A 13,888-nucleotide genomic window follows, 5' to 3' on the forward strand; every position below is an offset into this window, starting at 1 on the left:
TATGTCCTGTGTAACAGCTCAGTCGAAGAATCTCTGACACACCTGCTATTGGAATGCAACTTTGCTCAACAATGTTGGGCCACAATTACTCTGCAGGTTGATTTGAATGCAGATCCATTCCAGATTCTCCAGCAATTCAAGGATCAGCTAGGGGTGTCCTTTTTCATGGAGATAATCATTTTGATGTCCTGGACAATCTGGATAGCAAGAAATGACTACATCTTGAAGCAAATCAACCCGGGCAGTACATGTTCATTATAAAGTTTAGATACTTTCGGAATCCTAGAACAGTAGCGCTAGATGTTCTAAAGACACCATCCAAAGCAACCAAGATGTTCGCCAGCTGGCAGAATGTTTTTCTTACCATTTTCTTGAATTATTTTGTTACCAATTTCGGCTCTCAAATAATAAATTTGTGGTGTTTTTCGAGCTGTCATTTCGCATGCTTCTGATTTTTCCGAAAAGTCCGACATGCTTTTGCTTTTCCTTGCAAGGCTAATTTTGGCGGAACTTTGGGAACATGTTCACATCCACTTGACCACAAACCAAACTCTGCCTGGAATCGTGTGTGTTCTGGTTTTAGATCTAGCGGTCAGTTACAACCAAAAATTAATCAGAATCTACTACTAGTAGCATGAACGGGGATTCGGGGTACGAAATAATAAAGACAGTGATATACATATGCAGGCTAGATCTATTACAATGAAGTAGAACATGTAGATCTAAAGTGTAAGGTTTCGACCGTCGTTGCCGGCGGGTGCAGATCCAGCGGGGTCCATGGCGAGGGCGTTGACGCAGTTCCTGAGTAGATCCCGTCGTCCTTCAGGCCTCCACCGGCACTGACCGACGACGGCGTGGTAGGAGTAGAACGGAGGCGGCGCGGTGGTGCTTCCCGACGCCACTGCGCACTGCCGATCGGAAGGCCTAGGGTTTTGTCGAGTGGGGTTGTGTGCACGGCGAACTTCGTCAAACGTGCCTGCGGCACCCACTCCTGATTATATAGCGCAGCGCGTCGGGGGCCCACCAACCATGGATCGGTTGGGCGCCCCCGATCAGGGCGCGATCCAGGGGTAAGAGGCCCCAGCCGTTGGGCTGGGCCTGAGATCAACCTAACATTCTCCCCCTTGATCTCAACTGTGCTATCTCGCTTTGTCAACTCACCCCATCACAAATCAGTGTATTGAGCATGCTTCATCTTGACAGTTATCACTGCTAGATTAGACAGCCACAAACACTTTTCTATTTAGAGATGAATTCTCGCCTTGGGCCCCTTACTATCCAGGAATCACAGGCTTTCCCTTAAACCCATGCCGGCTACATGTTCTCTGAACACGTTGGGCGGTAAGCCTTTGGTAAGCGGATCCGCTAGCATCTTTTCTGTGCTTATATGTTCAAGACTTATGACGTGATCCCGGATTTTATCCTTGACAACATAATATTTTATGTCAATGTGCTTGGCTGCATTGCTTGACTTATTGTTGTGAGCATACAACACTGCTGGCTCGTTGTCACAATACAACTTTAGTGGTTTATCGATGCTGTCGACCACCTTTAAACTGGGTATAAATTTCTTAAGCCAATTCACCTGTCCTGATGCCTCATAACAAGCAATAAACTCAGCATACATTGTGGACGATGCAGTGACTATTGTTTGTTTTGAGCTCTTCCATGATATGGCTCCTTGCGCGAGAGTGAATACATACCCTGAGGTAGACTTTCTATCATCTCCCGCGTAATCAGAATCTGAATACCCTACTATTTGTAGGTCATCAGATCTTCTATAGGTTAACATGAGCCCTTTCGTGCCTTGCAAGTACCTTAAGACTTTCTTTACTAGATTCCAGTGTTCCATACCTGGATTACTTTGATATCTACCAAGTAACCCGGTCACAAAAGCCAGGTCTGGGCGTGTGCACACTTGAGCATACTGTAAGCTTCCGACAGCTGAAGCGTATGGAACGGCTTGCATGCGATCGCGCTCGAACTTGCTCTTGGGACATTGATGTTCCCCATACTTGTCACCTTTTACAATAGGAGCAGGTGAAGGTCTACACTTATGCATATTGAATTTCTTCAATATTTTCTCTATATATGCCTCTTGGGACAATCCCAATACCCCTCGACTTCTATCTCGGTGAATCTTTATGCCCAAGACAAAAGAAGCTTCACCTAAATCTTTCATATCGAAATTTGAGGACAAAAATCTCTTGGTTTCCTGCAGTAGAGTGACATCACTACTGGCTAGTAGAATGTCATCTACATACAGTACTAGGAAAATGTATTTCCCATTCTTAAACTTTGCATATACGCAATTGTCCTCAACGTTCTCTGTAAACCCAAACTTTCTGATTGTCTTATCAAACTTTAAATACCACTGCCTGGATGCTTGCTTTAATCCATAAATGGATTTCTTCAGGCGACAGCCCATTCTTTCTTTGCCTGTCACAACAAAACCTTTCGGTTGTGCCATGTATACTCTTTCTTCTAGATCCCCATTGAGGAAAGCTGTCTTCACATCCATTTGATGCAATTCTAGATCAAAATGTGCCACTAGGGCCATTATGATTCTAAAAGAGTCCTTGCTCGAGACGGGAGAGAATGTTTCATTATAATCTATCCCTTCTCGCTGAGTAAAACCTTTGGCTACCAGTCTTGCTTTGTACCTTTCTATGTTCCCTTTGGAGTCACGTTTCACCTTGTAGACCCATTTGCAGCCTACTGTTTTGGCTCCTTCAGGAATGTTCTCTAGGTCCCAAACTTTATTGGTACTCATAGACTTTAATTCATCTTCCATGGCTTCTTGCCACTTAGATGCTTCGGTGCTCCTCATGGCTTCTTCAAATGAAGTGGGTTCATCCTCCATCTGAACTTCTTCGCATTCATAGACTATATAGTCATCTGGAATAGGAGACTTTCTTGCTCTTTGAGGTCTGCCAGAAGTTTCTGCTACTGGCATTTCTTCTTGAGGTTGCTCTTGTTGGGGCTGTTGTTCTTCGACTATGGGTTCATTCGGCTCCTGAGGGACAGGTTCCAAATTGGCCATAGGCGAAAAAGCAGCAGGTGTTGTCACTACTGGTGTAGATCCAACAACAACAGGCAGCGTAAAGTAGGGTTCTTGCACCATGGGAATGGGCACGAACACCCGCTTCTCTTCAAGGTTAATTTCTCGCGCTGCCTTGCTCCCCCTGATCATCTGATCTTCTAGAAAACTAGCGTGTCTCGTTTCCACAAACTTGGTATGTCTACCAGGGCAGTAGAAACGATAACCTTTCGACTTTTCTGGATAGCCAATGAAATGACAACTTACTGTTTTGGGGTCTAGCTTTCCTATGTTTGGGTTAAACACTTTTGCTTCAGCGGGGCTCCCCCAGACACGCAGATGGTTGACTGAGGGTTTCCTGCCGGTCCACAACTCATACGGGGTTTTAAGTACTGACTTGCTTGGAACTCTGTTGAGAATATGAATGGCGGTTTTTAAGGCCTCCATCCACAAACTCAGTGGCAGAGTGGAATAGCTCATCATGCTGCGCACCATGTCCATTAGAGTACGGTTACGCCTTTCTGCTACTCCATTCTGCTGTGGGTCCCCTGGCATTGAATACTGGGCTACTATGCCATTTTCCTGTAAGAACCTTGCAAAAGGTCCAGGAACTTGTCCATAAGGGGTATGTCGACCGTAGTACTCCCCCCCACGGTCAGATCTTACTACTTTGATTTTTCTGTCTAGTTGGTTTTCAACCTCAGCCTTGAATATCTTAAATTTGTCTAAAGCTTCTGAGCGTTCTTTGATTGGATAGATGTATCCAAAACGAGAGTAGTCATCTGTGAATGTGATGAAGGAATCAAAACCATCCACAGATGTCACTGGAAAAGGTCCACAGATGTCTGTGTGGATCAATTCTAGTACTCCCATGCTTCGCTTAGCGCCTTTCTTTATGTTCTTTACTAACTTGCCTTTAATGCAATCAACGCATTGCTCTAACTCTGAGAGTTCTAATGGTGGGAGGATTGATTCTTTGACTAAGCGTTCTATTCTCCCCCTCGAAATATGGCCTAAACGACAGTGCCATAATTTCGATGAGGAATCAATTCTCTTTCTTTTCTTGCTAGCATCTGCGGGTATTGCATTCTCAGCATTATTACATTCAGCATTCACATTCTCAGACAAAGATAATAAATAAAGTTTGTCTTGTCGGAAGGCAAGACCCACACATTTATTATTTAACTGTAGCTTACAATCATTCTTGCTGAAATGGCAATCAAAACCATAGTCTGACAAACATGAAACTGAAATTAAATTTCTAGCTAAAGAGGGAACATAAAGAACATCATGCAACTCAAGGGTGAAGCCACTAGCTAAATCTAGAGATAAATTTCCTATAGCTTGAACTTCAGCTTCAACACCAGTGGCCACCTTAATCTGTCTTTCTCCTCTTTGAAGGGTTCTCCCTCCACTGAATCCCTGCAAAGAGTTTGCAACATGAACAGTTGCACCTGAGTCAATCCACCATGTGGATCTAGCATAACTTAGATATAAGGATTCATCAACAAAAGTTATAATGTCCTCACCTTTCACTAGGCAATGTTTCATGAACTTAGGGCAGTCATGCTTCCAATGCCCTGTCTCATTACACCATCTACAGCGATCCGGATCCTCCTGCCTGTGCTGGTTGTCTTGCTTTGGCTGTGCTTTAGGCTGTGAAGAGCTTCCTCCCTTGTTCTGGGAGGTGGAGGCATCTGGAGCTTTCTTGTTGTAGAATGGCTTCTTGTTCTTTCCTTTCACAAAGTTCACGGAACCACCATTTGCATTCTTGAGCCTTTCTTCCTCTTGCACACACATAGCAATCACCTTCTCTAAATCCCACTCCTCTGGCTGTGTGTTGTAGTTAACAACAAATGTCTCATACTCTTTAGGAAGTGAGTTTAGAGCTAGGTGAATGAGGAAACCATCAGCGAGGGGCATCTTTAGCTTCTCTAACTTGGCTGCCTTGGTGCTCATGCTCAGAATGTGCTCTCTCACACTCCCCCCTGTGAACCTCATGTTAGTGAGTTTCTGGATCAGGGTGGAAGCATGAGCTTTGGTGGAACCAGTGAACTGATTCTTCACTTTCTCAAGATATTCTTTTGCTGTGTCACATTCTGGGATTGCACCTCTTAGGCCCTCTGTGATGGTTTTCTTGATGACAATCTTGCACTTGCGGTTTGACTTTTCCCACTTGTACTTCTCAAGATCATACTTTGCTCTGATGGGAGCAAAGTCTCGCTTCCGATTAGCAAAAGCTTCATCGGTCTCATTCTGAGCCCTTTCGGGCTCCTCTGGCTCAGTGGGCTTTGGCTCCTGAAGAGCCAAATCTATCTCAGCAAGTGCTAGAGCAGCATCAAGTTCCTCGCGCCACAGAACATAGTTCTGTCCCGTCAGCTTTGGAATTGCACTAATGAAGTGCATCGCATTCAGCGCTTGGTCGTCGTTGCCGGCGGGTGCAGATCCAGCGGGGTCCATGGCGAGGGCGTTGACGCGGTTCCTGAGTAGATCTCGTCGTCCTTCAGGCCTCCACCGGCACTGACCGACGACGGCGTGGTAGGAGTAGAACGGAGGCGGCGCGGTGGTGCTTCCCGACGCCACTGCGCACTGCCGATCGGAAGGCCTAGGGTTTTGTCGAGTGGGGTTGTGTGCACGGCGAACTTCGTCAAACGTGCCTGCGGCCCCCACTCCTGATTATATAGCGCAGCGCGTCGGGGGCCCACCAACCATGGATCGGTTGGGCGCCCCCGATCAGGGCGCGATCCAGGGGTAAGAGGCCCCAGCCGTTGGGCTGGGCCTGAGATCAACCTAACACAGTAGCGCTAGATGTTCTAAAGACACCATCCAAAGCAACCAAGATGTTCGCCAGCTGGCAGAATGTTTTTCTTACCATTTTCTTGAATTATTTTGTTACCAATTTCGGCTCTCAAATAATAAATTTGTGGTGTTTTTCGAGCTGTCATTTCGCATGCTTCTGATTTTTCCGAAAAGTCCGACATGCTTTTGCTTTTCCTTGCAAGGCTAATTTTGGCGGAACTTTGGGAACATGTTCACATCCACTTGACCACAAACCAAACTCTGCCTGGAATCGTGTGTGTTCTGGTTTTAGATCTAGCGGTCAGTTACAACCAAAAATTAATCAGAATTACTAGCTAGCATTGTGTGAGAGAATGGAACCACGAACTAACTGAACATTGATTGCGAAGATATGTATCCATCCATTCATTAACTGTAATGTAATCCATAAAAACATCTACAGGTCACGCATGATGCATGCCACCGTGCGCAGTACGTATTTGTTAACGTGGTATTGTACAAAAGAATTCGCGCGCGTACATGATCGGCGATCTCGCTCACCAAAAATCGTATGACCAAACGAAGGAACCACCGTACTAGCTGATCCGGTAGCACTCACGGCTTCCATGACGACGGCGGCGGCGGCGCGGCAGGGAACATTGGCGGCACGGCGGAGAACATGGTGTTCTTGTCGACGGCGGTAATGCCGACTCCCCTGCCGCTGTTGGTGAGAGCCACCAGGGCCGCCACGAGGCCGGCGTTGCCTACAAGCGTCGGCTCGTTCTGCCCGAAGGTGTTGCGCGAGTCCTTGAAGCCGTCGTTCCTGTCTGGCCCGCCGACCATGGCGCCCGTCAGCAGGTTGGGGTCTGCCTTCTTGGAGTCTCGCCACTTGTAGCCGCCGGTGCACGAATACTTGACGCCGTTGTGAGGCGTGGACGCGCCACGGTGGTGCAGGTGCCGCGGGTACTTTTTGCCGAAACCAACCACGTAGCTCATCTTCTTGGGGTTGTCACCAAGAATGTAGTTGATCTGCATATATATATATATATATATATATATATATATATATATATATATATATATATAGCGCGCATACAGATTTTAGAGAGACAGAGAAATGAATTACTCCTACATACATACATACAGTACGTACTGGACCCGGCCGCGCCGCCGTACTCACCTGAGACTTTGCGAACTCCCGGAGGTCGTTGGTTGTCATGAAGTTTGGCCCGCAGTACCATCCGGGGACGTTGACTGCCTCCATGTAGTCGGCGTAGAGCGCGGCGATGAAGGAGTTGGCGACGACGTACTGCAGCGGCTGCCCCTTGCCGTGGTTGAAGAGCGCCATCCCTCCCTTGGTGAAGTTGAAGGAGCCGAAGCGCGGGAAGTACATGCACATGTTGAGGCTGGTGGCGTTGTGGTAGCCGATGAGCGACTCCTCGTACGGGTAGCCCGGGTTGAGGAACATGCGCAGCCGCGACAGCAGCAGCTGCGCGCCCGGGAGCTTGTTGTCCCAGCTGAACACCGAGAAGTCGAGGATGTTGAAGAAGGCCTTGGCGTTCTTGGGCAGCCGCGGGTCGGTGGCGAAGCTGATGTAGCTGCTGTTGCCCGTCGCGTAGTACATCCACGCCGCGCTCCACATGTACTCGTCCCAGTAGCTGGTGGAGTTGTAGTAGTACTCGATATCCGGCTGCCGGAGCGAGTAGGGGGTGCGCCGCCCCGACTGCCGCGCGAACTTGTACACCGTCGCCGCGCCCTGGCTCAGCTTCTTGGAGTAGGCGGCGGTGTCGCGGAACACGATGGAGGCGGCCGCCAGGGCTGCGGCCACCTCGCCACCCAGATCCGGGGCGGAGCCCACCGACACGGAAGGCCGAGGGTACGCCATGTCCTCAGGCCGGTTCCAGCAGTAATGGTCGTCCGGCCGGCTGCCGTTGATCTTTGCACTACCCACCTGGAATTAATGCAGGACGGACGACGATGGAGCGATCATGTTATATATTAATTAAATTATTATCATGAATCCACAAAATGCAACTTGTGGCAAGCAAGCTGTGATGGAAGGAAGCTAGTTCTCCGTATGGTGGCGAAATTGTCTTGCGCTACAAACAAATATTCATAAGCATTTCATCTGGGTACTTTCTCACTGTTATCATGCATATGGTCATTATTAGTACCGAGTCATGTTCTAGATCGCAGCAAAATCGGAAGAGAAAAAATGGTCCCGATCACACCAGCAGACAAAGCAACTAGTTTTGCTTTGTATACACAGGAGGAACATGGCTGGCATGGCCCGTCAAGCACATGTGGGTGGGTGGATGCTGAACCTTATTTTACTATCAAGCCATGTGGCAAGTCAAAAAGGTTCTTGGGTGTGCCGGCCCATTAATAAACTGCAGAACTAAATTGCCACTTGATGAGGTCACTCTCTGTGTAGTATTTTCTGTAAACTCTGTAAAACTCAATATCAAGGAAAAGGATTGGGACAAATTGCTCACTATATATAGTGGTGGGCAGAAGGAGAAACAATGTCACAAGACACTGCATGTTTCAGCGTTAATTGTTAGACCTTTCATTCATGTCTCTCGATTTATATACATTATTCTAGAAGATGAGGATTCATAATGTAGTTTACCTGAGCGTATAACTTGTCGATGGTGGAAGCAGAGGAGTTGAAGGTGAGTAGCAGATAGTCGGTGCCCCACTTGATGAGCTCCCTGACATGGTCATACTCCCCCATGGCCTTGTACTTGGCGCTGTACTCGATCACCGACCAGCTCAGCAGCGTCATGGAGAAGGCCATCGGGAAGTGAAACTTGATGTTGTCGCCAGCGTCATAGTAGCCGCCGACGAGGCCGCCCTTGACGTCCTTGGCATCGGAGCCGTCTGACAGCCCAGAGTTCCCGCGCCACTTGACGCCATTGTTCTTGGGAAGGTGGCCGGCTGTCAAAATTTTATTTGTTCTTATCATCTTGTGTATGAGAAGAGATCGGATCGGAGAGACGACCATTACAATTTGATGAGCAAACAGACACTCCTGTAGATCACGTACAGAGAATACAGTAGGCAAGATCTACAGGCACACTGTGTACTCCGTGCAAGATCTACAGGTCCACAGAGAATTCAGCCAGAACAGAGAATCAGAGAGTACAGGCGATTCGGGAAGGTGAAGTAAAGTACATATATGCTACAAGAACGGATAATTAATTCAATTCAGCAAGATCTACCTACACGCAATTAACTTGATTCAGATCCTAAAGCTGAACTTTTTTTGTGCTGTGTTACTTAAAGAATGGATCAACTTGGTGGCCTACATTGTTGTCAAAAAAAAAAAACTTGGTGGCCTACATCTACATACATGTGAGCGAACGTGCCAAGATTCCTCCTATCCTACCGATTCGAAGGCGATTGGGATTTGGGCGATTTCTCCATCCCCACATTATCAGATTCAGACCGTCAAAAACTTTCTGCAAATTAAATTAAAGGTGTACAGTAGTGACAGGAAAACCGGACAGAACGAACATTCCGCTAGTGGGGTTGCATGAAGCTGTGCACAGCTGTACCGAGGTGCAAGAACTAAGATAATGAATGGTCAAAAATGGCAATTCGATCAATTTTCTCATCATATGTGACTGCTATATATCGAATTTTGCTCTGCAAGTTGCAATAAAAATGGCAGGCAGATCCACAACAAATACTCCTATACTATCGTGGTATGTATGCACACATGGTCAGTAGCAAGGGTTTCCAAAAATTCTCGACAAAAAATAGATCAAACTCACATTTCTGGGCGTTGAAGAAGAGGAGCGCCTTGTGCAGCGCCTCTGTGTACTGATCGGGCGGCGGCGGGCCAGGCTTCTTGTGTGGGATGGACTTGGCGATGATGATGGGGAGGCCGATGAGGACGAAAGCGGCGACGACGCACCACAAGGCCCACCACAGGACCTTGCGCTTGACGACGATGCATCCGAGGTCCACGTACTTGTCCTTCTTCTTGGCCTCCGGCGGGCCTAGCAGCCAGCTCTGCTGCGTCTCGTCCAGCTCGTGGTGCTGCCGCGCCGACAGCGCGCCGCGGTCCAGGTCCATGTTGCGGCTGTGGTCGTCCTCCGCCGCCCCATCGGCGATCTCGAACGAGCCGCCCCAGTGGTTGGCCGAATACATGGCTACCTGCCGGCCGGCCGGCTCCTGCGCTGAGAGCTGCCTTCCCTCGCGAGCCTTCCTGGTCCTGGAGATGGGTTACGGACTGAGCAAGGTGACCGACTGGGGTGGGGAGTTTTGAAGAGGGAGGGGTGGTTGACCCGTGGATTCCCTTCCCTTCCTTGTTCCTTCCCCCCTGCACTGCTCTGCTACTGCTGAGACGTACCTACCAGCTCATGGCAGTTGGCACTGTCGGTGGCGAATTTAAAAAATGCTCTCTCCTCTCCATGATTTTTTTAAAAAAACTCTCCACTCCATGCATCAATCAAATGCATATGATTGGCCTTGTTTAGATCCAAAAATTTTTTGAATTTTGATACTGTAACATTTTTATTTTTATTTGACAAATATTGTTCAATTATAAAGTAATTAGACTTAAAAGATTTGTCTCGCGATTTACAGGCAAACTGTGTAATTAGTTTTTATTTTCATCTATATTTAATGCTCCATGCATGTGCTGCAAGATTTGATGTGACGGAAAATCTTGAAAAATTTTTGGTTTTTGAGATTAACTAAACAAGGCCTAAGTCGTCCAGGACAGCGACACAATCTCCAAAACACAACTTTAGTATCTTATTGTTAAAAAAATATTTAGGAAAACTAATATATATATATATATATAAAAGTATTTTTTTAAGACAATTCTATTCATATAATTTTTATATTTTTAAACTCAACAATTTAAAAATTATTGATGATTTATATTTTTAATATTTTACTCAAATCTTATTCAAAACGACTTCTAAATTTTATATAGAGTGAATATATGCTTGCTGATCTGTCGGTTTGCCAATTTTGTATTGCTCCTAGCTTACAAACAACACACATAGTAGTTGTTTTAATTGTCCCGTGGCCAGCTGCCTAGCTCCACTGTAACCGACCGACGCAACTCAATTAGGACCGAATTATTGCCGCGCCAGGGCTTAACTTACATTTTCTTTTTTTAAAATCTGATTTAATAGCAGGGTGCATCAGATACTAAATAATATTTTCTTAAAAATCATTGAATCAGGGGGCACAAACGTCAGTCACCCCACAGGCCACTAGGCCAATATGAGCCCTCAGTTCATTTCCTCTAGCTTGTGCACTGCTTGCAATTGGTTTTTGACCTAAGGCCTTATTTAGATGTACCAAAAATTCCAAAAATTTACAAGATTTCTTATTATATCGAATTTTTAGACACATGCATGGAGCATTAAATATATATAAAAAAATAATTAATTGTATAGTTTATCTGTAAATCACGAGACGTATCTTTTAACCCTAGTTAGTCTATGGTTAAAAATGTTTGTCAAATACAAATGAAAATGCTACGGTGTCAAATTTCAAAATATTTTTACATCTAAACAAGACAAGTATCTTTTCCGGTGAAACGTTGATGTACTGTACAGCGGTCGCTAGACGCTAGCTTGCCAGTTGCAATACGAAACTGTACAGCGATTGCTCCCGAGATGGAGATGCGTACTCCGTACATATCTGGTGCCAGGCTAGCTCACGAAGCTGAACACGCATGTGCCGGGAAAGATAAACAAATAAAGAAATGACAGGAGTGGAAGGAGCCACTCCTACCTCGCATTCCATGTGTTTGTTCTTTTTGACTAGAGAGATTAGAGAGTGGGCGACCGACACAACCCGGCCCGCACATGGTTGTTGAGCTAATGAGCTTGCAATTTTTGGCTTTTGATCGTGGCTCCCGCTGGATATCCCTAGCTAGTTCTTGTGTGGAACACAGCTATTTTACGAACACTTCTACAGATGGGGTGTGTTAACACTTCTAACGTTGATACTAAAAATAGAAATAAATCCTATCCTCGGCAACAACGCTAAAAATACTTGTTGGTATTTTTTAAATAAGATTTAAGTAAGATTATCCGCAAACGCACAGATATCGTACAAATGTCACATTTTACCCGGAGGTTTTAAATATCGTATGCATAGAAAACAAATATGTTTATGACTAAGTATATAGACTTAACCCTACAACTTGGCTAGATCATATCGAGAAAAAGGAAATAGCTAATGCACTCTCGTTCTAACTCCGGTAAACTTTGTATAATATCGTCTTATCGGGCAAGTAACCCGAATAGGAGAAGAAACAGAGTAATCTCCTACCAGGCACCTATAAGCCTATCAGTCCTATCAATGGAAAGTGGACTACAGAGGAATCAATGTAGCTAAAAAGTCACCTACGTGAGCTACCATTGTCCGATGATAAGGAGACATCCACAAGTAAACCTAGCCTAGGCATCATGCCTACACTACGAAATACTACTTGAACCAAGTAATTACCAAGATCAAAGCACTCACTATGAGTTGTGAACCAAAGAACAAATAAGAACAAGTTGCTTACTTAAATCGGAATGATAAGTACAAAAGTGCCTCAGAACGCAGCTCTAGCGAGAGAACTGGATCCAGACGAATACAGCCACGAAGAAGCACCGACAGGCTGGAACTCCTCTAGAATCTCTACTCCTCTACTCAATCTCTCAAATCTCTAAAGAAAACTAGATCTAGAAGAACTAGTCTCTCCTAATTACTACATCTAAATAAACTAGAACTAGATGAACTAGAACTAGATAAACCAAATGGACCCTAACCCTAATTATGTAGAGAATATGAAGCACCGGGGTGTAGAATGCCTCTTGGGGGAGCCTTGAGCGTCATTATATAGGTCGAGTGGAGTAGGAGGTAAGGAAATGCCACGTCAATGATCCGCATTTTCACCATGTGTGCACCATCGGATCAAACCGACTTAAAATCGACAGAGGGATACTTTGCTTGGCTTCCAAGGAGACGTAGGAGGAAGACTCTAGAAGGCAGCGGCCATTGGGCGAAATAGGGCGCCGACCGGCCCCAGGGTGGGGCCGGCTGGCACCACCTTGTTTCCTCTGCGGGTCTCGTTCCTTCGGATGTCTTCTAGACCCTTCCTAAGTCTTCTCGTGATGTTTTCTGTCACGGATGAGTTTTGTGGTAAATATGCACTAGAATCCCTGTTTTCAGCTTTTCTGAAATTCACCCTAGAAAATATAGAATATGGAGAAGTCGTAGAAATTGTCAGATAAAACCCTAGACTAGTGTGTTTTCCTGTGTTCTCTTGTGTCTAAAGTTCTAATAAATATTGATGTTATGGACCATCATCAATACCCCCAAGCTTACCTTTTCCCAGTCCCTTGGCAAACAACCCAAGCCTAATTATTAATATATTTGGATCAGAAGTTGCTACAATACTTTTATTTCTTTTAAGTACACTTGCTTTTATACATAAATTGTCCTCTGGTCTAACCTTCAAACTTACCTATTTTACCTTTAACTATGGAGCTTTACAACTTTTACATAAGTCTTGAGTAATCGAAAGATAGAACAATCAAGTCAAGCACTATGTCTCTAATTCTTCACAGTACCAATATTTCGGAGTTTTGCAAGTTTTTGAAATAAAACTCAGAGCTTAATTGTATGACACCCTCAAGTCTCTTATTATATAGTATTTATGGATCTCACTAAGGCATTAATGAGGTTATGCCTTCCTACAACTAATGATATATAGTGGAGCTTATAGGAGTGGCAATAACAAGGATGAGCATTCTTGCAATTCATATATTGTAAAGTCAAACAATGGATCCACAGAGAATCGAGGCATACAATCAAATCAAGATGTGTATGTGTATGGAATATGGTGGATAGGTGTATATATAGTATTTAGTGGCTAATCCTAATTCTACTTTTGCTCTTTAAAAATAACTCCTTCCTTTAAAACTTAGAACTTCTCACGGGAAATCATGGGCTATCTTTGTTCTTTCTTTTATTCTTTCTTTTTTAGGGTTTTAGGGTTTAGGGTTTAGGGTTAAGGGTTTTAGGGTTTAGGGTTTAGGTTTAGGT

The 13,888-nt window shown here is 45.2% G+C and overlaps 1 protein-coding gene across 1 annotated transcript; it reads right to left on the minus strand.

Annotated features, from left to right (window-relative positions):
- Positions 6,217-10,173, minus strand: LOC8080226 (endoglucanase 12). Its single transcript, XM_021463230.1, has 4 exons — positions 9,598-10,173; positions 8,451-8,758; positions 6,999-7,769; positions 6,217-6,847 (listed from the first exon to the last, which is right to left on the minus strand). Exons 1-4 carry the CDS (start codon positions 9,974-9,976, stop codon positions 6,434-6,436), a joined length of 1,872 nt encoding a protein of 623 aa, XP_021318905.1. The 5' UTR covers positions 9,977-10,173; the 3' UTR covers positions 6,217-6,433.

The sequence above is a fragment of the Sorghum bicolor genome, chromosome 6 (genome assembly GCF_000003195.3).
Source record: "Sorghum bicolor cultivar BTx623 chromosome 6, Sorghum_bicolor_NCBIv3, whole genome shotgun sequence".
In the NCBI taxonomy this organism is placed as follows: Eukaryota; Viridiplantae; Streptophyta; class Magnoliopsida; order Poales; family Poaceae; genus Sorghum; species Sorghum bicolor.

Excerpts from the sequence above, each read along its gene's own strand:
- LOC8080226 (XM_021463230.1), bottom strand. The coding sequence starts at position 9,976 with ATGTATTCGGCCAACCACTGGGGCGGCTCGTTCGAGATCGCCGATGGG. Across the intron at positions 8,759-9,597 it reads CTTCTTCAACGCCCAGAAAT|CCGGCCACCTTCCCAAGAAC; the intron begins GTGAGTTTGATC and ends AAATTTTGACAG. Across the intron at positions 7,770-8,450 it reads TCGACAAGTTATACGCTCAG|GTGGGTAGTGCAAAGATCAA; the intron begins GTAAACTACATT and ends CATTAATTCCAG.